General features: G+C 39.2%; 1 protein-coding gene across 2 annotated transcripts in view; it reads right to left on the reverse strand.

Moving 5' to 3' along the window:
• Positions 1–997: 997 nt before the first annotated feature.
• KLHL15 (kelch like family member 15) overlaps positions 998–26667 on the reverse strand; it is a 38615-nt gene continuing 12945 nt past the window's right edge. For both annotated transcript variants that reach the window (XM_067545044.1, XM_067545046.1), the window contains exon 4: positions 998–7688. In XM_067545044.1, coding sequence (XP_067401145.1) covers positions 6579–7688 — 1110 coding nt within the window. In that variant the 3' untranslated portion in view covers positions 998–6578. The remainder of the gene's footprint in view (positions 7689–26667) is intronic.

Raw genomic sequence — 26667 nt, forward strand, 5'->3', positions numbered from 1 at the left:
CCTCCATACCCCCCTAAGGGGCAGTGGAGGAGGAAGGGGAAGCAAGAAGCAATGCCAGGGCTCCCTGTATCCAGATCACTTGCCCCACCTGAGCTGTGATGTGAGACAAGCATCAGGAGCTGCTGCTCTCTGTCCTCCCCTTATGCAGCCCAGGGGGAAAATGACCTGGATGCAGGGAGCCCCGACATTGCTCCTCGCTGCCCTCCACAATGCCCTTTGAGGGTGTCTGGAAGAGCAGCTTTTGAGGTAGGAGCAAGCAGCAATACCAGCCACTCTGTGCATGCAGGTCTGTTTCCTCCGGTGGGTGCAGGAGTGAGGTGCTTGGGTTAGGGCACAGTGCAGGGTTTGGGGCGGAGGAGTGGGGAAGCCTGCAGGGGCCAGGAACAGGCACCCACAAGGGCAAGGAGGGGGGGTCCACACTCAGAGGCTTGCTGTGTGAAAGGGATCACCAATTCACGAAGTTTGAGAACCACTCCATATTGCCCAAACTCAAGATATAATTTTTGTCTGAACAAAAAAATTCTAAAGGCAGTAATGAGCCACGATGGAAAATTTCAGCAGTCACATCAGGAGGAATCAGAGATGAGGAAACAGCAACTTTGGAAGACACATTCATCTACACTTGAAAAAGCTGATCTGAACTGGTAGAGCTATTGCCACAGTATGGGCCTGATCCAGTGCCTACTGAAGTCAACCAAAAGGCTCCATTATCTCAAATGGGGATTAGATTAGGCCCCACTGCACATCTTGGGGGTGGAGGAGAATTTGAAAAGCAAGGATTATAAAACATTGCAAAAGGCCCAAAACCTGAACTCTGTGCAAACATATGCAACTTGACTTATTGAAATTTCTTAGGGTATTAATACAACTTTGTGAATTGTATTTTCTTTTTTCTTCAAGACAATACTTATCCAATAGGATCCATAAGTCTTGTGTGGAAAAAAAGATCTCCAGGTATTATACTGCATTTAGATACTGCATAGATTACACATGGATATGCTTAAAGATTAAAAATATTTTATTTACACTTTTCTTATACACACTGTACATTTTTTTCAGTTTAAAAACAGAACAGAGCACATATGCATGTCTGAACATATTGAATCCATAGCTAGGAAAAGTTACCTTCTGCCAAAACCCAAAGGCTTTTTAAAAGTTATAAAAGGCAAACCTTAAATTATTCTAAGAATTTTATAGCAGCCTTGGGGTGGATATGAGAAAGCTAACCCAAAATGTACATAAAAACTCGATTTATTTTTTAATAGGCAGAATACTTTGCATTTCTACAGCGCACACAGAAGAATTAGAAAATAACTTTTCCCATTAACATACTGGAAACATTCTTTTCAAAACACAACCATCTCATACAGGACTGGAAAGTAATGAGACTACTGTGGAATTACATTCTTCAACCTATGATAATTCATTTTTTAAAGCTCTGCAAAATAATACAGAGGAAAAGAGAAGACCAGACTGGGAGGTTTGCTCTTCTCTCCATCTTGTCCCAAAACCTACATTAAAAGTTAGTTAGGTGGATTCACTGAAGAAATAAAACCCTTCTATAAAATATAGTTACCACTGCAGTCTTATATAACATTTCATTTTTTTAGATTTACACCAACCTTTCTTCCTCCCCAGTGCTCTATATAAGGAATATCACTTGCAAGTAGAAAGTGGTTTCCCCCCAGCTACCAACTCAATTATAATCTAAATAAATTTGAATTTGATCTTTACAACTTTTTTAAAAAGCACAGAAACATGAACTGAAATTTGGAGAGAGGGGAAGTCCAGGGAACCTGTGCTCAGCAGTCTATTTTTCTGCCACCTGTTAAACAGTACTATATTTTGCCAAGATTACAGATGCCATCAACATCTTTTCTTAGTTTTACTTCAAGCACAGTGTACTTGTTTTAATATTTTACACACACTGAAATTATAGATTACTTAGCAATCCAAGAAAAATAAAATGCAGATGCCATAACAAAAGTAGCCACTAGTATTTATTTAAAACATTTTCAGATTGTCTTAAAAAAACATCATTAAAATCTCAAACTGTTAGTTATAAAACCTTGGTAAACTTAATTTTAAATAGCTGACATCTCTTTCCTTTTATTTCCTTCTTTACCCCTTTCCACACTCCTTGAGTGAGTGTTGCAACTGTGACATAACATGCTTATTAAAATAACTTCACAAGGTACTTCATTGGATAGAGGTGGAGGGAAAGAGCAAGTTTTCTCTAAGGCCTCAAGCCTACCAACACTTTGCTTAACTTTACATGTGAGTAGACTTACTTTTAAATAGTTGACATAGCTTTCCATTTTATTTCAATGGACCACTCACCTACATCAAGCTAAAAACGTGCCTATGTCTGAAGAATTTGAGCCCAATTCACTATTTTTGCTGTCAAGAAAAAATATTTCAATAAAGGCAAAAACATTCCTATAAATGACATCCCCATTTTAAAAATGCATGATTTTTCCTCATTTAGTCCTTTATGAAATAAAGATATAAGGTGCAGAATTTGTACTTTAGAAAGAGCAGCTTTGTGAAGTGGTCATATTGAGTTAAAGAAACCAATATTGATATATATGCAGTTTTTAATCTAATTTAATTTGTATTTGTGTAATTTTATCCTGTGCTTCCTGAGTGTAGCATGAAGCTTCATCCCTGATGTGGATGATTATTATATCATTAGTAAGAAGGCAGCCTTTGCTGCTGCAGAAAGAAGGTCCCAAGAGCAAGAAGACAGAATTGCAAGTCTCAGGGCCCAAAGAGTATATCTATGCATGCATAAATAAAGAGTTCGTCCAGGTCAGCTGACGTTGGCTTGCGGGCTCAGGTTCCATGGCTGAAAAATCACTATGTAGAGCATAGGGAACTTAGCTCTTTTTCAAATCTGCCTGAACTGGCAAGGTATTTGAGCATGCTGGACTCCCAATGAGAACTGATGGTGCTCAGCATGTTTCATGAAGTGCTCAGCACCTTGCAGATTCCGGCCCCTAATAATGAAATGGGGTTCCTCTTAAAGCTAGGAAGGAAACTGAGATAGCTAGGCAAGGACCCAACATTTGTTCTGTTGCTGTTTAAAAGCAGGTTGTGTGACAAATTTTAAAAGTAGTGGGGGAGATAAGCAGATTTACTGTAAAGGGCTAGGATTTACCTTTTTTCTTGATTAACTAGGGGCACATTTAAGTAGTAAAAAAGATCTCAATGATGATATTCAGTCTCTGATTAGCCAGCCTTTTTGTTTTGTTTTGTGTAAATACTGACTGATTATTGGGAGCATAGGGCCGAAAAGCAAATGCATACAAAATGGTTCAGTGAAAAAGAAAACATCCAAGCTATATCAACAATGTAATCAAAATTTTTCAAAAGCTACATCACAATTTGAAAGAGAACATGAATTAATTATATATTTGTTGATTGAAATAATAATTATGGTAAAAATGTACGTTACAAAACATTCTCAGCCCCCTATACGTTCTGAACCAAGCAAATTCCAATAATTCTTAATGCTCAAAAGTTACAGTCAACACAGCAGCTGAAGCTGAAACCAACAGATAGTTCAAGTTAGAAATTTACAGAATATTGTATTTAGAATTACAGGCCTTAAACAAGATTTTGAAAACTGAGTGCCTAAAGTTAAATATGGGCTATGGGGCGTAGGTACCTAAATAATTGGCCTTGTTGTGAGGAGTACCAAGCACCCAGTACCTTTGCCTTTACTGGAAGCTGCTGGGTGCTCAGCATTTTAGAAAAATCAGGCTACGTACATAGGTGCTGAAGTACAGATTTAGGAACATAACTTTAGGCACCCGTTTTTGTAAAATCTTGGCCTTCTTTCTTTAATCCTGTTATACTTAAATCATGGAAAACCAAATTTCCAGATCAACAATGGTTCCCCAGCTCACCCCTAGTAGCAGGGGTAAAATGCTCAATAATATTCATGACAGGCTTGTACAAGCCTACCTAGACAGCAAGTAGGCATTCTTTACTGCCCCATTTATATAACAACATGCCAGAAAACGGGCTAGTAAAAAAGAGCAAAACAAGAGTAAAAATAAAGTAACTCATCTTGAACCCTGATTCTGCAATGAAATGTAAGAGGCAGAAGCCTGCATGTGAGCAGGGCCCACCAAAATCAATGGTGCCCCCATGGCTGCAAGGGTCCATCTGCACACATCTCATGGCAAGATTGGGGCCTTGACTTATACCAAAAAGGTTGTACTTCAGGTTACTAAACAAAGCAAATTAAATTTTGTACTTGTAAATTGAAAAATACTGGAAAATAATGATAAGCAAAGAATTACATTTAATTGCAAGCTGTGGTCTATACCAGAAGACTGCATGTGAACGTTTGGTCCAGCCATCTCTGGCTTAGACATTCCTTTACCATTACAGCTAAGTTGGTATACATTTTCTCTTTTGAACAAAGATTACAATAACCAACTCTACTTTGTTAAATTATTGCTAATTAAAAAAATAAAATCTGCTAATTTGCAATATAACTCCATGTCCTCCCATCTCTCTTAATCCAGAACTTCAAAGAACATTGCTACAAAAAAACAAAGATATCATTAAATGTGAACGTGGAACATTTCACAAAACACTTTAATATCCATTATTCATTTCTAATTTACTTTAGCCAAATGAACTTGTTACCATTTAACATAGCCAATTTAGGGTGTATTTGGTCCCTTATAAGTGCATTCTTTTGAACTCCCTGAGTACTGTACATTCCTTTTCTACAGTAACTTCTGGCTGGGAGATGCTGAAACAGAAATGGTTTCTCAACCATTACTGCATATCTTGTAAAATCTAATACTACGGTGTTTCACGTAAGCAGATGATTTTACAATCTATCCAGGTGCTTATCTCAGCAGTTTATCCCTGCATATTTGAGCTCAATGTTGGCCTTGAATTTTAGAGGGGTGATCTTTTTCCTCTCCACTCCAGAAGAGACTAATTTCATATCAGTGTTAAAGAACTAGGATTTTAATGCTTACTTTTATAATTGTGTTTATCTTGGTGGATAGTCTCACCAATCTACACTCAGTAAAAGTCAACAAGTTAACAAAGTGCTCAAACATGGTGCAGTTATTCAAGCCCTCTTGGATCACAGGTCTATTTCAGGAAGTATGAGGTCAGTAGCTATAGTTTTGTAGGTTTGTATTTTCAAGGTTACAGAAATGGTAAACATTGTCCCCAACTCCTAACCCCACATTTTCAGAACACAGCAATTTGTATCAGTTGATTCTTTAAAAAAATATTAGATCACATCACTTCAACACAACTACAAGCGATGCCATTGCTAAAAATTATAGTATATCCAGGTCTCACAAAAAAACGCATATTAGTGCAGTGTTGATGCTTGCTTACTGACACATTTCTGATTTTTATTAAAAACAAGGCAACACATTCAAAAGTGAAGGACTGAAACTTTGTAAGGTGAATTTACTTTTTAAAAATAATATATAAAATGTCAAATTGTTAACAGTTCATTATGTATCATTACTATAAAGAGTTCAAATATTACTGAATGTATCAGTATATACCAAAGATAGGCTACTTTGATACCAAACTAGGCCTCCAGATACTTAAGAATTTTGTAATTATTTAATTCAAGAAAGGATGCTACTATACCTAAAATTCAACAGATATGGCTCAATCTGTGCCCTAGTTAAAAATATAATATCCTAATTGCACATAAAAAGATGCGTTATATATAGATCTTACAGGCTATGTGTGTGTGTATATATTTTACCCACCAACAAACACAATGCAGACAATAGAAGGCAGCACAGAAATAGTGTTTGAGTTATAAAAATGCTTCATTGTCAATTTAATAGAAAATGTATAACTTGCAATTTTTGGCAGACTGACTGAAAACTACTATACAAATCCAGGGAAGAGCCATGCACAAAAGGTTAAGATAATTTTAAATGGATTTATGGGAAAACAAAACAAAACAAAAAAAAAACGCCAAACTCGACCGAGAGTACTCAAAAATGGAGAAAATAAAAAATAATGTCCAACACAACCTAAAGGAACAAAATGAGACCCTTTTTACTAGAATTTAAGTCAGGTACTCCCCCACTGAGGCTGCTGAATCCTATCCTGACACTTAATGAAAATTAAAATGCACAATATTTATTGTTCTGTCCCCTTCTCTCCTTAAGTAGATCATTATGTTCAACTAGTTCCAAGAAAGATGCTGCTGTAATGGCCATTATAAAGAATGAACTTACTGCATGGCATAAAAGGCCACAAAGAAAAAGGAAAATAAAGTAAACACACTGAAAAATAGATTTTTCTTCTCCCCCCAACATACAGCAATGATGTTTGTTTTTAAAAAAATAAAAAGCAAAAACTTTTACAATACCAGACCACAGTTATTGGCATTTCTAATAAACTTGGTAGGTACATTCCCTGTACATCCCGTTTCTCTATGCATCTAATAGCTGTTTTACACACAAGCCAATGTCTTTAAAGGATTTAAATCTGCTTTGTTTTCCTGTCAAATTAGAGATAAGCTTTTGTGTTTCGTTGGGGTTGGGAGTTTTTTGTTGGTTTGTTTTTTAGTTGCAACGTCTAACATGCTCCAGTACATATTCAGGAAAGTGCAGGCTGCAAACCTGTAAACCATCCAGTTTGCAGGGCATCCTTGGGTATTCATCTTCTTTCCATTTGTTTTCCTCTGGATCAAAGGTGAGAATTGAATCACTGTAATGACCATTGTAACAAAGGCCTCCTAGAACCATTATCTGTTTGTCCAAAACAGCTACACCATGACCACTTCTACCAATTGGCATAGAAGCCAAAATAGTCCACTGATCAGTGTCTGGGTCATAAACTTCTGTAGAAGGACACCCTTGAGACTCAAAGGAGGCCCTCAAGATCACACAAACACCACCAAAGACATAAAGCTTACCATTATAGGAAATCATTTTGTGAAAGCACCTTGCATAATTCATTTTGCATTTGTTCTCCCAACAATTAGTGACCACTTGTGTTCTCCTTGTTCGCTGTTCCACTGTCCCTTCTTTACTGGGGTCAAAAACACACACTTGCTTAGATGTGGAAGATGAAGTAATTCCACCAGTGATATACAACTTGTTACTGAGCACGGTTCCTTCATGTCCATATTTATTGACTGGATAGGGATCCACAAATTCCCACTTGTCTTCGGTAATATCATACCGTTCAGTCGAGTAAAATGTTTCGTCCCTTGTTCTCCCAGCCACCGCATAGATGTACCTCCCAATAACACCAACAGCAAACTCTGAACGCGGAACAGACATGTCTGCCATTCGCAACCAATTGTTTTGTCTAGGATCATATCTAAATACTTTGGAAGAAGCATGAAACTCACCATCTGGCCCCAGTTCTTCCCCGCCTAACAAGAATACAAAGTTATTGACAATGGCAAGGCAGTCTGGTCGTAAAGGTACTTGAGGGCCCTCTAGTTCCCACCAGACCCTTGGTTTGTGCAAGAGAAGAATTTTGCTATTTACCATGCTGTGTCCTATCATTCCTCTAAATACTGCAGTCTGGGGTTTGGCAGAACGAATACGATTGGATTTCATTTCCATCAAAGGCTGTTGGTGAACACTATGAAAGTAATTCATGGCTTGGTCAACTTCATGCCGCAGCTGCCGAGAATATCGATAAAACTCTGATGTTTTTACCTATGGATACATTTTAAAAAAAAAGTTAAAATGTTGAACGAGAAAAAACAGCATAGAGAGCCATCTCATTACTGTAAATCATTAAAAGATTATAATGCTTAATTTTATTCCGAGAAACCTGGAGGACAATTATGTTCAAGAATTAAGATAGTAAAGTTACATAAACAATGTACTTAAAATGTATGCAGAGGCAATATTATTTCTTCCCTATCATATTAGGTTGAGACATATAGAGGGGTCAAAGATTTCAAACCTATTCCCTAAATCCCATACTTACGTGCCTAAATAAAATTGGGTTGATTTTCAAAATTTCTGGGCACCTTCAATCCCACTGACTTTGACTGGAGTTTTGTCAGTACCGCTGAAAAAAAGGCAGCCACGCTTATTTAAGTGCTTAAATATAGGAGATAAGCACCTAATTTGAAAATGTTGGCCACAGTTCCCAGCTTCCACTTTGTACATAATAATTGCAAGGTAGCATGAGAGGGTGCTATACTTCATGCCACACCCAGAAAGGAAGAAAAATCTGTGTCACCATCGGATTACATTACGTGCAATTTGAAGACAAATATTATTAGACCTTAAGGCTCAAATATGTGTTTACTGCATAAAGAAAGTAAGGTCTCATAATAATTTTGTTAGCTTTATATTACTAACTTCTCTCTTCCTTTCACTGTAAATAAAAAATGTCACTACAAGGGGCATAATTCTTTTTCCAATCCTTTGGGCCTTTATCAGATTAAATTATATGAATGTAGGTTTCAAGTGTCTGTATAATATATATTTGCATAAATTATTAATATTGAAATACACACACAAATTTGTCTGTAAAACTTATCATGTATCAATATTACTTACTTACCTGCTTTTGTAAAGCACTTTCAGATCTAGGGATTAAAAGAACTATAAAAAGCTAATTATTTCTATTTATACACACCGGCACACTATTTTATCAAAGAAAAACAACCTATATTAAAAGAAAGTTAAGGTTGCAAAGTCAAGCACTCAAAAATTAGAAAATACCTGAATTAAAGCTTCCTGTTCAACTCTAATTTACCCTCATTGTGAACATGCATTATGATATAGTCTATGTTCACTTTTTTCCTCCCCGGGGGCAACCTTAATACTGGCATTTCCTAACTTTTGCATGTTTGACTTTGCGACCATAATAATGTTCTTGTAACAGTTTTGTGTGGTTGATTTCCAATGATTTTTAAAGAAAACTGAAGGAAAAAAAAAGGAATTCCATTATGTGATATCATACTGACCCTCACATACATCAGCAGGGTTAGAACCTTCATACCCACAGCAGAGACCTCTATCACTGCAGCCAACAAAACAACTAGTAGAGATTATTACACTTCTACTGTTATGTGGACCAGCCATTAGAAAGAGATGAGACACACACTTTCATGGCTATTTGCTGACAGGAATGTTGGAACTCAGGAAATCTTGATTCTATTCCAGGTTCTGGACGGGAGTATTCTAGAGTAGTTACAGACTCTACAGTTCTTCCTCTGCCTATTCTCTTCTGTTCTATTCCTACCCCCTCTGCTCCTATCACACTTACAGCCTATTCCTATCCCTCTTGTTCCTATCTCCCCGCAGCCTATACCTCCTACCCTGTCCATGTTCTCTTCTCCCCTCTGCATTTGAGCAAGTCAGACTGCTTCGCTCCATCTCTTCATTGCTGCATAGGCATCAGCAGGGATAGCCGTAAGGGCACAAGACAGCCATTCTCCATGTTGTCATAGTTCTAGTGCCTGCCACCACTGTGGCCCTCAGCTGCTGGGAAGAGCAATTGCAGGAAAAGTCTTGTGCGGCCTGGCTTGGTCACTCTGTGGGGATGGTGCATTCTCAGTCTGATCAGCACATAGAAGCTGTGTGGGAACGAAGAACATTCAGTGCTGATAATCTTGAGAGAATAATGCTGCCAACCTTTCACAAACTTCTACTGAGCATGTGCAAACAGATTTTTCAGAGGCCAAAGCAGGCCAAGCATAGGTGGATTTTTATGGGGACTGCACAAGACAGCCCGTGAACCAGAGCAACCCCTCTGCCAAGTTTCAAGTCCCTTCTTTCCAAAGTATGGAGACTCTAGGCCTTCTGAATGAAATGGCTGTGCAATGTACTTTTACCTAACCTCATTGTTGGAAATAGCTCATCTGTTTTTGTTGAAACATTCCACACCAATTTAGCCTCGGACAGATATGCAACTTGGATACATATGATGGTTGAATCTATGTGATAAACTGCATTTAACATGCACCTTTGCCCACCTCATCTGCACTTTGTCATCTCCATCACTACTTCTACTGAGATTCCAAACTCTGAGTAGCTTCAAACAGAAATTCAAACATCAGCCTGACATAGAATTTTCTCTTTTCCCTCCCAAAGTTATACTAACTCAAAGCCTAAAATAGGCAATTTTCAGCCCAAGATCAGAGACAGATTTAAGGGTTTAAGATCTAATATCTTACAATGCCCTTCAGGGCCAGAAATGAGAGACTTATGCCATCAGAAAGGAGAGATTTACAGTTTCCCACTGAGCAGCTGAAAGGTCCCAAAATATCAGACTTTAAAGTTTTGACTTTTTTTCCTGTAAATAAATTAGTTTAGAATATTTTAAAGGCATGTTAAGTGTATTTGTTTTATTTTTTCCTCTCCCTCTGTGCTGTGAACAATTAGATTCATGATAACCGAGGCACCAATAAAAATAGTCCCAATACAATTTTTAAAACCTCTCTAAAATTGTGTTTCAGCAATATGTGTGGAGATTCAGAGATATGATGTGATAAAGATTTATCAGCACTCATTTGGGATGACTTGCATAGCTTACCTGCAGCTTCCTCATTCATGAGTAATGTGGTCATTCCAAGTTAATGAAAACTTTATACCACAGTGTCATGTATGCTATTTTACACAAGCACATATTTATAATATGCATACATAAAAGCACTGAACATGAACGCCCATTACAGAAGAATTAAACTTAAAACTGCAAGCCAGAAAGATGGATAATACAAAGGACAAAGGCCCAGATATTTAAAGGTATTTAGACATTGCTCCATTCAGAACTGTAACACTTAACTGACTTAGAAACCCAATTCCCATTTTCAAAAGGTGAATTGGGCAGTTAGGAGACTAAGTCTCATTGGAAGTGCCTACATCACTTTTAAAAGTGGGACTGAGGTTCCTAAGTCAGGTAAGCAATGCAACACTAAATGGAGCAATGCCTAAATACCTTTAAAAAAGCTGGGCCAAAGAAACTTCATGACAAGAGACTCCTTTGCTTGTTTCTGTAGTAAGTAATTGTCTCCAAGATGCATGTCCAATAATCTCATGACTACAGAATTACAGAATGCAGAAGTTACAAAATTTACATTTAGATAAACTCAAACTCAAGAACTTGGATCCAGACTAATCCTACCTAACTTAGTATGAATTGCCTGCTACCTACATGTAAGATATGAAATTTTATAAAAGCTCAAATATATAAAAGTTATACAGAACTAGAAAGTGATACAATCTTGTATAGGAATACATAAAATAGCTATATTTTGTACCAAAGCTTAACCTCAAGAAAAGAAGCAGTTTTTCAAAACCAATATTTCAACACCAAGTTATCTTAGCTATTTTAAAAATGTAAAAAGACCAAAAGAAATCTCTCTCAGATGCTTCCCTCATTTCCTCGGTGCTATGGCTGAATTTTAAAGAATAAATTTTCAGGTATGTGCATATGTAATGTAAACTAGCTGCTTCCAGTAATTTTAAGAGCTCTCCAATAATTATCTGTTTCACACTACATCTTTCAAGAAACTTATTACACATTATACATACCTGCACTAATCACATAACTAAACATTATTATACTAATTGTTTGAGTACACAATTTACAAAAAAAACTAAACAAAAGTACCAAAAAAGCTTCGCATGTTAACCTTCAGTACACAAGCAGGCCTATTTACCCCTTCTTTTCCTATAATTAAGGTTTAAAAGCCATTTAGTCTTTTTCAGGTTTGCCTCAAGATTCTTCTTCTTCTAATGTAATTCACAAAGCAAAAACTATGTTCCAGTAGACATGATTCTATAAAGTATGCAGAAAAGATATAGAAGTTTATAATAAGGTTAAAAGGAAAAAAATAACTATCCTTCAGAAAAATCTCAGTAGAGGCTGCTGTAGCAAATTAACCCCAGTCCTATCTGAAGTGTTCCTCTCACCTCAAAATTAACTTCAAATTCTGAAAGTAACAGTAACACAAACTCCTCTTCACAAACTGGTGGTTTTATTAAAAAAAAAGAAAGCCAACAAATACAAGTGTATTCATGCATGCTTGCGCGCCCGTGCATACTCTGTCTATACATATCAAATGGTTTTATTTTGCTTTTTTACTTTAGAAATTCAGGTCTTGTCTACCTGGTTGTCTTGGATGGCTATGGATGACTAGAGCATTGTTAATTTCATGACAAAAGACAGAATGATAGTGAAAGCTGATTGAGATGGAAACTGATTTTTATTCAGACTGTTTAGAATTCTGAATTTCATAGATTAAAAAAAACAGCTGCCAAACAGCTGGAGAAAAAAAGTCAGTTTGATAATGACCCTACTGGTAAAATCACAGAATGAAATGTAGAGCTGGAAAGAATCTTGAGAGGTCATCTAGTCCCCTGCAGTAAGGCAGGATCAAGTATACCAAGACCATCCCCAACAGGTGTTTGTCTAACCTTGTTCTTATAAACCTCCAATGATGAGTATTCCACAACCTCCCTTGGAAGCCTATTCCAGTAGCTTAACTATCCTTTTAGTTACAAACATTTATCCAAATATCTTATCTAAATCTCCCTTCCTGAAAATTAAGCCCATTACTTATTGTCCTACCGTCAGTGAACATGGAAAACAAATGATCACCATCCTTTTTATAACAGCCCTTAACATATTTGAAGATTTATCAGGTGCGTTGTCAGTCTTCTTTTCTAAAGATTAAATGCCTAGGTTTTTTTAAATCTTTCCTCATATGTCAAATTTTCTAAATCTATTAGTTTTGTTACTCTTCTTTAGACTCCAGTTTGTCTACATCTTTCTTAAAGTATGGACTGAAACTAGACAATTACCTCCCATATCTTACATATATACTCGCATTATTCCTTCAATTCAGGCCTGAGAAAGCCCCAAACCAGACGCTTTTAGGGGCGTGTAGGTAGAAATAGGAGACATTTTCAATCTCACGGGCACAGTCCCAAACCTGGGATTCTGCCTCTGCGTTTCTAACTGTTGCTCTGATGACTTCTGACACACAAGCATCCAAGCAAACTTCCAACTCCTGCCTTAAATCAAGAGTCTGACACAAACAAAATTTGATTATCAATGCATTTTTTAATAAAGAAAACTACAGTTAGGTGTTTGAGTAGTTAGTGTACCTATTATGAGAATTTGAAGAAAGGTGAAAATATGTTAACACCTACACTAGGTATTATTATGATATTTAAAAACACAGTGCTACCAGATTATCCAATATTTGGATACTTGCATGCTGATAAAAGATGACAAAAAATAAAATGCCTAGGAATAATACTACACCAATTTAGCAGCTGTAATTGAAGTTTTCTTCTTATTTCCTTTCTGACCCTCAATATTTCCTTTTAAGCAGTGTAATAAAAATATTCAATGGATATTGTAAAAGCAGCATCTTGTAATAACAGCTTGTATATAAGTGATGTCTGTATTACAGAAAATATAGCTTCCTCCCATTCATCTAAACAAGAGGCAGGATTATGAGAACGGTTTGAATTGATGATATAAAAAGGTGTGTGATGACACTAGCTTCCACTGAAGATGATGCCTCCCTCAATTACACTTCAGTGTAGAGCTATATCATTACAGTGCTACTTTTGATCAGTAAGTCAAGACAAAGGAATATTTGGGGAAAAATGAGTATCAGAAATAAAACAGGAAAAGGAAGACCCTGCAGGATCAACATATATGGATTAAAAGCAGCAAAGCAAGCAAAGACTGACAAAAATAAAACCATACAAAGGTTAATCAGTTTGCCATACTCACACTATAGAGTAAGATGAGAAAAATAAGGACATATTGGGGGAAACCCTCATCTAACAACTGTCCAAAATGGAAACAAATTACAGGTATACAAGACAACCTACAGGCTGGTTTTACCACATTTTTAAAATATTTTTGTATATAGTTAAAAAGGAAGGCAACATAGTTTAAATCTCTGATTCAATGAAATACTTAAGCACAAGCGTAACTAAGTTATATGTACGCTTAATTACCTGAGAGAATTGGGGCCCACATCACCGCAAACTCTGTGGGAATTATTGTCCACAGCTTTGAAATCAAAAACACATCTCAGAGTCCAGATGTATGCTCTTGCCACTAACAGTGAGTAATACTCATATTCAACAAAAAACAGCAGTATTATTCACATGTGAATAAGATACACTTGTGTGACAATCTCCCAACATAAAATGTGAAAAACCACCACTACATAGGGAAAAAACAAATGTTTCAATAACTGCTAATTCTTGGAAGAAAATGTGCATACCTTTTGGCATAAAGGTAACTGTCAACTTGAGACTGACTTTAAAAAAATCAGAACACACTTTAAATTGCATTTTTTAATTTCTTAAAAACAATAAGGGTTTTTCTGTTCCCCTGCTGATCTTTAGAAGCTGCCTTATAGCAAAAGAGTGTAATGACTCTCCACCCTGAAGGATAACATTACTCAATATGCTCATGCCTGTCCCCCTTCTCTTTGTGCACACTCCTTCCAGTTGCTCTTTCAGTTTTAAAGTTATGGTAAACACCCTCTTGTAAAGTATGGGACATGGTGTGCATGTGAGTTCTCCCCAGAGTATCATATGAGAGAAATATCATCATGCAAAGCTAGCTCACGAGACAGAAAGTGCAACTCCCATGTCACCCACTTAAATAATTCAGGATTGATCCCCTTGTCCACAGGCTATCTGGGCAGAGATCCATCTTCCTAGAGATCATAAAACACCAAGCCCTGCATACAGGGCCATCCATAGAGGATTGCAGCGCCCGGGACAAATCCTCAGCTGGGCTTGCGCTCTCGGGGACAAGCCTACCCAGTGGTCCCCCTTTCTTCCCCCTGCACACGCTCGCTGAGCAGCCACCACAGCTGGGTGGCATGCACTCTCAGGGAAGAGTCACCCCAGCACCCTCCCACCAAGCACACACTCACTGAGAAGCCCCCTCAGCTGGGTGTCTTCCTTTCCTGGGACACCATGATGTCGAAGTGCAGGGCCCCCCAAGGTACAAGGCCTGGGGCGGTCACCCCAATTCGCCATACCCTAGGGTCAGCTTTGCCTGCATAAACAGAAGCAAAAAAAAAAAAAAAAAAAAAAGATAATGCCGTCTAACAAAGATTATGCTCACCTTCCAAAAAGAAAATAAATAAAAATGATGGAAGATATTCTCTATCCCTCTCCCAGTTACTCATCATCAGAAAAATCAAGGAGTTTCACAAATCATCCCCTTCTTTTTCTGTTGTGAATTGTCATAGAAATTAATTTGTATCCCAATCTTTATATTTTCTCCTCTCCATACCGAATCATCATAATAATCAATGCCTTCCTCTGCAGCACGGGGCACAGGTTACTTGCTGTTATAGATTAGGGGTCTATTACAGGAGTGGGTGGGTGAAGTTCTGTGGCCTGCATTGTGCATGAGGTCAGACTAGATGATCATAATGGTCCCTTCTGACCTTATAATCTATAAGTCTATGAAGACCCCTTAGTTTTCAAAATAAAATGGTATCTAATCCTAAAAACATAAGGCCTTGTCTCCCATATTGCATTGTTTTCCCAGCAGTCACTGAGCAAGTAGGCACTGGTTTAAGGATTTTCTAAGATCAATATTTCTCATCAATACTCCAAAAGAAACTAAAACAAAGCCTAACAGGGGCATTTATTTCTTTACCAGTAATAGTGAGTCTCGACTGAAAACCAAAATGGCAGCACTTAAAGGCAATCACATAATACTATAATTTTAAAATAGGGCAAAATCATGCCATCATTTTACAAGAGAACAGAATATCCCATGTTCCCTTCGTTATTGTTCCCTTACAAAACACAATTTTGCAACTTCAAAAGAAGGAACTGCATTGAAATACAGGAGAGGCTGCCTGCAACAGAAACTTGCTTTTTAAGTGGAGAACAGGTTTCACCACCACCAGTGCTCCAGATTTTGGATCATTTTCACAATATCTTCGGACTCAAAATGAGTGTACAAACATCTGTTGCTATATTTTTGGGGGCCCTATGGATGTTTTTCTTGTTCTTTTTACATTGGAAACTGAAAGCTTTCAGTATCTTACAACTGAGATACTGCTGATGTGTCTGACTTATCCAATACCAATTACTTGTATATCTAAAGCCAGAATTTTAGAGAGACTTTATTCTTTGGGGTAGATTCAATATTAGAAGATGTCACTTTACTTCATATTCTAAATAACCTCTCTCTCACCTTGCATGCAAAGAATATCACCTTCAGGACAGATACGACAAGAGGAAAGGACTTCACCTGTTACCTATTCTAGCTCAAAAGCTTTAGGAATAATAATAATTTGCACTTCTATTGTGTGTTCTGTTTTGTTTTCTGAGGATTTCAAAGTGCTGTACAAGTATTAATGAATTTATTCTACCATCACAGTGCAAGGTGGGCAAGTGTTATTACAATTTTACACATATGGAAACACTGAGGCAGAGATAATTTAGGGTATGTCTACACTACAACGTAAACCTGCACTTATTCCCAGGCTCAAGCCTATCCCGTCGTCTATCCTGCAACTGCGCTAACCCAGGTCTTGGACCCAGAGTCTCAGGACCCTGGCAGGGCTGGAGGGTCCAAGCTCGAGTTAAGCCAGGACCCAGGGTACAAGCCCTATTGCTTTGCAGTGTAGATGCAACCCCTGCTTGACTTGGGTCCCAGGAGTCAGCTGGAAGTATCCCAAAATTCCATGGGACAACTCTCTTAGTCCTCTCTATCCCAACAATCTTCAATCCACTCTATAGGACCTGTCCCCCCTTTGCAAAGGACAGCAGCTCAGGTCAGCATTAACCCATTCTCTTCTGATCACTATCAGACAACCTCCTGGGTTTGCAATGGAGAGTGAACAATCAAGACTTTTACAAAGCAAGCTGCTTCCTGGTAACGTGCAGGGCAGGTAGTAAAGTTTTCCCACAGTGCAGTACAGTTCTAGGGCAACAGCAGACACATCCAAAATTCTCTTGTAACTGTCAACCTGTGGGACCTTGGCCAAATCACTCCACCTCATTTTCCCTATTTGCAAAATGAGAACACTTACCTTCTTCACAAGAATGTTGTGAGGATTAGTCAATGTTTGTACAGGGCTTTGAACAGAAAAGCATTACAGCATACTGTAAGCGTTAAGCATTATCATCATTGTTGTCAAGTGTCCCAGCTCGAGTCCAATGCACAATATTATAATCACCTCCTCCCCATTCCTTTCCTCAAGATTTATGGAGCTATGGACACCTTCCAAAGAAACAATATTTAGAACATATATAATTCATAACAATAAGTAAACTAAAAGTTGTGCTTTCCCACTCTCAATTTTCCTTTACTTTTCTCTCCAATCCCAAGCTTTTTGTTTCATCTGTCCTGCCATTTTGTCTTCCTCCTTTATGTTTATTTATCTTTCCAGCCTTTTATTTATTCTCTCTCAAAGAATAATTTTTATTACTATTAATTATTTATATTACAGTAGCACCTAGAGGTCCCAATGGAGATTAGGGCCCTATTGTGCTAGTTCCTGTAGAAACCCATAGTAAAACAGAGTCCCTGCCTTGAAAAGCTTATAGTCTAAATATGCAAGACAGAAAGAGAATGGAAACTAAAGCACAGTAAGGTGAAGTGACTTGCCCACAGTTAAACAGGATATTAGCAGGAGAGCCAGAAGTAGACCTCAGGTCTCCTGAATCCAAATCCAATTCTCTATCTACTGAATGCTGCTGTCTCGTCACTCTTATTTAAAAAAGGCTTGTTTCTCTTTCTTCCAATACTCAGCCCTCACATCTTTGGTTCACTCCCGCTCTCAGTGGCCAAGATGACCGGGGCCTTGTCTACACTAGAAAGTTCTGTCGATGCGAGTTACAGCAATGATCAAAAAGCGCTATAATTACAATGCTTGTGCCTGTCCACACAGCACTCATTGTGTCACCGAAGCATGTCCATAATTGGTGTTCTAGCATCGACCCTGAGAGCAGTGCACTCTGGGCAGCTATCCCACTCTGCAACTTGCTACCTTGTGCTGGTAGGAGTTGCGGGAAGGCGAAGAGGATTACAGTGCATCATGGGTGCAGGCTCAACATCCCATGATGCAGTGATTTCTGTCCTGTCATTCCATGGGTTTCTGTCTGCATTCCGAGGCATTTTTCAATGGCCCCAGTTTCTCTGGGCCCACCACCTCTGCCTGAAAGGATGGATCCTGAACTGCTCTCCACTGTTATCAGTGTTCTGAACACAGTGCAGCTGCTCATGCAATATATCATGAGCTCCCAATTGGCACTCGAATCCAAGGTGCCTAATCTGCTATGTCCCTTGCAAACAAACAACACCAGATTACTGTTTGCATTCACAGAGCATCTGCACATGGTGTACAGCTGCTGTTGAGCACATGAAACAAGCAGTAAGTGGTAGAAACGCATTGTTAGGCAGGTCTGGGATGACTAGCAGTGGCTTCAAAATTTTCAAATGCACAAAGCTACCTTCATGGAACTCTGTGCAGCGCTCACTCCTTCCCTGCAGCACAAGGACACTAGAATGAGAGTTGCCCTCTCAGTGGAGAAGCACGTGGCTATCTCCGTGTGGAAGCTGGCAACTCCAGAGTGCTACCAATCAGTCACTAATCAGTTTGGAGTTAGGAAATTCACCTTTGGAGCTGTGTGCAGGGCCATTAATCACTTTCTGCTATGAAGAACAGAGTCCTGGAAATATACATGAAATACTGAAAGGCTTTGCAGCGATGGGATTCCCTAACTGTGGCAGAGAAATAGATGGCACACCTATCCCAATTTCGGTCCCGGACAATCTTGCAACGGAGTGCATCAATAGAAAGGGTTACTTCTCTATGGTATTGCAGGCACTTGTGGATTACTGTCAGTTTTTCACCGATATCAATGCGAGTTGATCAGGGAAGGTGCATAACACACGAATCTTCAGGAATACTGGCCTGTACAGAAAGCTGCAAGCAGGAACTTTCTTTCCAGACCAAAACATTCCCATGGAGAATGTCGAAATACCCATAGTGATCCTGGGAGGCTCAGCCTATCCCTTACTGCCATGGCTCATTAAACCTTATAAGGGCAATCTGGATAGCAGCAAGCTGTGCTTCAATAAACTGGGTTGAGCAGGTGCTGAATGACTGCTGAATGTGCGTTTGGCAGGTTAAAAGCTCACTGGCGGTGCCTTTATGGCAGGTTAAACCTAAATAAGGAAAATATTCCCATGGTTATAGCCGCATCCTGTGTTTTCCATAGTATTTGTGATGCTAAGGGTGAAAAGTTTCCCCCTGGGTGGAGCGTACAGGTGGACCACCTTGCAGCTGAATATGAACCACCAAATGTCAAGGCTATTGGAGGGGCACAATGGGGAGCCATTCAAATCAGGGAGGCCTTGAGGAACTATTTTGACAAAGAGCATCAATAAGGTGTCTTTGTAAACAACACAGTGCCATGCTATGACTGCTAGGCAGCTTGCACTGTGTATCAATGTAAGGTGCAACCACCGTGTGCAAGAGACAAATAAAGATTGCTTATTCTTCACAGAGTATGTTTTTATTAAATAATTATTCACAACACACATGAAAAGCTGGGCTGGAGGTGAGAAAGCCGTGAGGGGCAGTGTGAGCTATGACAGCTGGGGTGTAAATCCAGCTATCATTTTGGAAGCTGTCTAAAGAGGTGGAGTGAATGGGGTACTGAGACAGTCCAGGAGTTTGGTAGGAATATGTGGGTGGAGTTTGGGGAGGGTATGAAGAGCAGTTCTGTATTAGCTACAAGAGGTGGCGGGGGGAAGGGATGAGCACACATGAATTCAGTCTGCAGCATTATGTGTGACTTTAGCAGTTCCATTTTCTCCTACCATAGCTTTTACCATGCGCTCATGACTTGCTATCACTCGCTTCTGGTTGTCCCTCCTCTCCTGCCTATCAATTTTTTGATTTTCAGGCAGAGTGTCTCCATGCTCTATTTTCCTTTTTTTCCCTGCCTCAGAGGACTGGAGGAATCCTTGGAATATCTCCTCTTTGCTTCTCCATGGTCATTTTCTCATCAGCAGGTGCTCATTAGGTGTGTAGGTGGTTTCTCCTCAAAAGGTGTATCTGTAGAAGCACAATAAACAATTAAGAAAAGCATTATTACGAGTGCAATAACAGCATTGATACATTACTGGAAAATACACCTCTTTCTCACTGTCCGCTGGCAAGCGCACAGCTTGATGATCAACCAGGGCATGGTGAATTGTGCCCGGGGGGGAGGGAGAAGCGAAGGGCACTCAAGCTGGGGAAAAGGTTCTGGGTGATTGCTGGGGTACTGATGCAGGCAGATAGGGACAAAATTTCAAACTGAGCCACTATTTTCCACAGGCAAGGACCATAGAAGCTGATATTTCACTCCTGAGAGTAAGCAGGGATGAGAGGGTGCATATCCTCCATGCAAGCAGCTGTAAACCGGGTCTCTATGCCGCTTGCCTGTGTGCCATTTAGGTCCATGAACAAGTGATTGCCAATTGGCATGGGAAAGTTTCCTACAATGGGGAAAGAAACAAAGCAGCTCTGCCAAGGAATCTTTGGCAAAGGATTGTCAAGTACCTCCAGGAAAGTTTCCTAGAGGCCTCTCTGGAGGATTCCTGTGAAATCTTGATGTGCATGAACACACTTCTCTGCCACACTGCCTAGCTAAACAGGGGAATGGGAAGGACATGCAAACACAGCTACTCTTGCGCACTTCTATCCCTTCAGCCACCTGTATAATGCAACAAAGCAAAGGATAGTTGTACCTCATCTAACCAAGTAGAATCAGTTTAAAAAAAAAAAAATCACTTACCCAAACTCCCTTCTCTTGCATCCTGAATGCCAGTGAAGAAGGGCTGAGACTGGCTCAAACCTTCGGAGGTCAAGAAGAGATCCCTTGCGCCCATGTCACCAAATGACCTGGTCCCCTGCTCTGCATCGTCCTCCAACTTGACCACCTCATCCACAACTTCTTTGATGGGGTTGTCTGGTGTTTGCTGCCTCCAGGCCTGCAGAGGAATCCATGGGTCTCCTGGCAGTGGAGGTGGAGTTGCCACTGAGGATGGCTTCCAGCTCCTTATAGAAGTGACAGGTCTTTGGCTCTGCACGAGCGACGGTTAGACTCCCTAGCTTTTTGGTACCTCTGCCACAGCTCCTTGATTTTCGCACGGCCCTCCAGTGTGTCCTGTTCATAGCCCTTCTCCGCCATTAAATGAGATATTTGACAGTAGGTATCATACTTCCTTTGACTGGACCGGAGCTGGGACTGCACAGCCTCTTCTCCCCAAATGCTGTTCAGATCCAGGAGCTCTGGTGTGCTCCAAGCGGGAAAACGTTTGGTTAGTGGAGCTGCCATGGTCAGCTGGGAAGATGAGATGTGAGCTCTCCATGCTAACCAAAAAAGAAGCAGAATTTCAAAAATTCCTGGAACTTTAAAGAGGGAGGGGCAGATGGCTGCAGAGCAGCAGAGTTCAAACTGATGGCCAGAGTGATCAGGATGGGCATTGTGGGACACTTCATGGAGGCCATTTACCACAACATAACCAAGCGCAGTGTCTGCACAGATGCTTTGTCGCTAAAAGTTTGGCGCAAAAAGCTCTACACCTCTTGTCTAGGTGGTTTTATTTTGTTGCAAAATCAGGGGAGTCGGATTTGGGGGGGGGAAGGGAGGGGGGGAAGGAGATAATTGCAGTGTGTACACCACCACTGTTTTGTTGCAAAAAGTTGACTTTGGTCAACAAAAGTCTCTAGCGTAGACCAGGCCTGGGACAGGAGTGCTGAAGAAAGGCACAAAAGCAACAAAATTTTAATAAAGTGAGTTTTTACTAACTCAGGTTCTCCACTCGACAAATTTTTTTAAAACAGGCATCTTACTCAAAAAAATACTTAAACTGAAGCATCCAGTTCATAGGAATGGTAGGCCCTGGAATTATTGTTAATATTTACATTTGCAACGCTGGGGTCAAGTATCTTTGTAAAAAAAAGGAAGATTTCAATAGGTTATCATACAAATAGATAATATAGCATACCTGTCAATACATACTATAAACTGGAATATTTGGGGGAGAAAAAACAGGGACACACTTTTCAGTTCTATGACAATACATTGCACTGGTAGAGATTCTCTTAGAATCACAGGATTGGAAGGGACCTCGAGAGGTCTTCTCATCCAGTCCCCTGCACTCAAAGCAGGACTAAGTATTATTTAAACCATCCCTTACAGGTAGGTGTCTGTCCAACCTGCTCTTAAACTCCAATGAACGAAATTCCACAATCTCCCTAGGCAATTTATTTCAGTGCTTAACTACTGTGACAGGAAGTTTTTCTTAATGTCCAACCTAAACCACCCTTGCTACAATTTAAGCTCACTTCTTTTCCTAACCTCAGAGGTTAACAAGAACAATTTTTTTTTCCCCCTCCTCCTGGTAAAAACCTTTTATGTACTTGAAAATATCATCATGTCTCCCATCAGTCTTCTCTTCTCCAGACTAAACAAACCCAATTTTTTCAATCTAGTCCTCATAGGTTGTTTTCTAGACCTTTAATAATATTTTAGCTCTTCTCTGGACTTTCTCCAATTTGTCCACATCTTTCCAGAACTGTGGTGCCCAGAACTGGACACAATACACCAGTTAAGGCCTAATCAGCATGGAGTAGAGAGGAAAAATGACTTCTCATATCTTGCTTACAACACTCCTGCTAATATAGCCCAGAATGTTTGCTTTTTTTTTTTGCAACAGCATGATCCTGCTGACTCATAACTCATATTTAGTTTGTGATCCACTATGACCCCCAGATCCTTTTCTGCACTACCCCTTTGTAGGCCATCATTTCCCATTTTGTATGTGTGCAATTGATTGTTCTTTCCTAAATGGACTATTTTGTATTTGTCCTTATTGAATTTCAGCGTATTTACTTCAGACCATTTCTCCAGTTTGTCCAGATCATTTTGAATTTTAATCCTTGCCTCCAAATCATTGCAACCCCTCCCAGTTTGGTATCGTCCACAAACTTTGTAAGCGTACTCTCTCTGACATTATCTAAATTATTGATGAAGATACTGAACAGAACAAGATCCAGAACTGATCCCTATAGGACCCAACTTGATATACCCTTCCAGCTTGACTGTCAACCACTCATAACTCCTCACAGGGAACGATTTTCCAACCAGTTATGCACCCACCTTATAGTAGCTCCATCTAAATTGTATCTCCCTAGTTTAATTATGAGCTCGTGAGACAGTATCAAAAGCCTTACTAAAGCCAAAGTATACCACATCTTCCCCCCACCCTATCAAAGAAAGCTATTAGATTGGTCTGACACGATTTGTTCTTGACAAATCCACGCTGACTCTTATTTATCACCTTATTATCTTCTAAAGTGTTTGCAAATTGATTGCTTAATTATTTGCTCCATTATCTTTCTGGGTACTGAAGTTAAACTGACTGACTGTAATTCCCCCAGGTTGTCCTTATTCCCCTTTTTACAGATTGGCACTTTTCCAGTCCTCTGGAATCTCTCCAGTCTTCCATGATTTTTCTAAGATAATCGCTAATGGCTCAGATATCACCTCACTCAATTCCTTGAATGAGTAGAGTAGGTTAAATGATTAATGTTCTACTGGTAACTTGGGACTGAGACTTAAATAGAAGTTGAGAGCAGATACACGATATAATTGACAGTTGCTTTCACTGTATAGCTTCCACGTTCATCCCATTTTAGGGTATTACCACCAAATAAATCATAATTCTGTCTGCCATGAAATGACAGTATCTAGTTCATATAATCCTTTTTGTTAAAATATGTATATATTAGTTAATACAAAAGAAGAATATTTACATTCAGAGTTATAATATACCTAACAGTCACCTGACCATTAAGCTTTTAAAAAAATCCATTCTAAGGATATTTATCTTTTGTATGTATAAATATTGGATGTTAATCTTGGGACATAATACACAGAAAAATCTGTATCTATACTGAGCTGAAGGACATCCTATTTACTCTGAGAACATTTCTCATTATCAACTAGGTTCCTGCACCTAGTCTGTTTTATCAATTACAGTCTTAGAAACGCACTAACTGAATGACATTTCCGCATTATCAATGCGAAATCAGTAATGAGATGCATAAGTTTTTACTTTTAGATTGCCTGTTCATATCCATCCCATGTCAGTGGTGAGTTAAACTTGTCGTCATCTAATGGCTGTTTGGGTCATCTGTGGGTAATAAAATGGCAGGTGGACTCATTTCAGCTCCTACAGGTGCACACCAAAAAATAAAATCACCATTTTTTGCACTATTTGCCTTCTTTTTAGCAGAGGTCACTGGTTTAATGGGTACAGAACTACTAAAAGATGGTTCCTCCAGCACAGGGTCTAGGCACAATGGCAGGTTAGAGTGAGAAAACATGCCACACCTGTTCTGTGGGGAGACAAAAGACTGTCAAGCTAGAGTTCTCCAACAGCATTAGAAAACCATAAAAAACAAAAACAAAAAAACAAAAACCCTACATTACTGGAGATCTGTTATTCTATAAATACTGATAACATAAGAAGAATAAGTAAGGCCGGTAGAGCCACTTTACCATACCAAGTATCCTAACTGAAACTTGCATAACTGAGTTACATAATTATATTTACATACTACAGAGACAGTAACCTTAGAAATGCATATAGTGACATCAGATTAATTTCATACAACTGTACTGTTTAATGTATAATTAATAAGGAACTCCATGGATGAGGTTATGTTGGATGGTCAAAGCTACAAGAGGAAACTGTACAAGTTGTATTTACCCTCTCCATGTAACAGTTTCCTTTTTTTTGGTTGGCAGGGTGTTTCATGGATCCTTTACTGCTTCTGGATGTTCCATTAACACAGTGGTCAACTTTTTTTCATGTACACATAGGAAAAAAATTGTCCGAAACCATTTATACAGCAATGTAAATTTACATGTTGCTTTACACATAAAGGATTGTAACCTATTTTTTTTTTAAACAGATGTCAGCGTCACCACAATTAAATGTGCCTTTTTCATTTGCATGCTGGATTATTCATTGTGGTCTAGTTGGCACTACAGACAACTAAAACTCCATCTGATAGAGAATACAGTGACATGCTTACCTAACAGTGCATTACTGAAAACAACATATTAGGGTTGTGCTCTGGAAATTTATATTAGTTTCTAGGTGCAATTCATGGAGTTGGTTTCCATCTATAAAAAGCTCTTTATTTTGGTCATGAATTCCTTGAAGATGGCCTCTTATCTTGTATTTTACTATGGCAGTCATTTGTTTGTCAACTGCCAAGGTAAAATATAAAGAATTTGTATCTATAGTATGCAGAACACATACCATGAAAGTATTTATAGACCACAACCACTACGAGCAGTTACACACATCAATGAATTTGAAGCCAGCATCAGCTCTGGGGCATAAATATTAGGTTCTTCTGAGTAATACATTACTCAACTGTATGTCTCGGAGGCCTTGTCTACATTTGCGGTTATGCCAGCAAAACACACAACCCGAGTGATATAAGTTTTGCCAGTATAAGTGCGAGCGTAGCTTGTTATGTTGGCGGGACAGAGCTCTCCTGCCAACATAACATAATAAACCACCTAAATGAGCAGCAGCTGCTATGTCAGCAGAGAGTATCTCCCACCAACCTAATGCTGTCCACACTCGCACTTATGCCAGCAAAATTTATATCGTTCACGGGGGAGAGGGGGTTGGAGGAGCTGTTTCCACTCCCCTGAGTGACAAAGTTTTGCTGGCATAACCACGAATGTAGACAAGGCCTAAAATAGTGACTGAGAAAAGAGCAATTTCATCAGTTAGCCCTCAATGATAGTATTTACTTCCTCTGGGTCTGACAAAGCCCCGTTCTGCTGACTTATAAAGGTATGGCTACACAGCAACTAGTCACCTGCAGTTGGCCTGTGCTAGCCAACTTGCAGTGTCCGAAAGCCCAAGTCCAGAGGTCTACACAGCAATGAAACAGCCCCACAATCTGAGTCCCACAAGCCCAAGTTGGCTGGCATGGGCCAGCTGTGGATTTTTCTTCAGTGTGTAGAGCACACTGCAAGCCTATCAGTAGTCAATGGGACTACTTATAATTAAAGTTACGCTTGTACACAAGTGCTTTGCTATATAAAGACATGATAGCGTTTGATTCTACAAGTTGCTGAGCTAAGTTTTCAGTATTAGTGAACTGGAAATGCATTAATGTAGTTTTACAGTGTTGTTGTAGCCATGTTGGTCCCAGGATATGAGAGAGACAAGATGGGTGAGGTAGTATCTTTTATTGGATATCCTGAAAGAAATCTTTCCTGAACCCTCTTTTCTGGCCTTCAAACAATCCCCCAACCTTGCCAAGCTCATCATCGGAAGCAAGCTCCCTTCATTCCAAGACACACACCAACTCAAAGCGGCACCAGACCCTGTCATAAAAGCAGATGTAAAATATGAAGACGTAGCTCCACTACTATGATGATCAATACCTGTCATTACACATCTTTCAAGATCCATGGGTCCTACACATTCTGATCACCATGTGGTGTATCTCATTTCGTGCACTAAATGCCCCAACAACCACCATGTGGGTAAAACCAGCTAATCACTACACCCTTGAATGAACCCACACAGAAATATGATAAAAGACCAAAAAAACACCCTATCACC

Source organism: Emydura macquarii, unplaced genomic scaffold (genome assembly GCF_026122565.2).
Source record: "Emydura macquarii macquarii isolate MOO-44397 ecotype Brisbane River unplaced genomic scaffold, CSIRO-AGI_Emac_v2 contig_1043, whole genome shotgun sequence".
Taxonomy (NCBI): domain Eukaryota; kingdom Metazoa; phylum Chordata; order Testudines; family Chelidae; genus Emydura; species Emydura macquarii.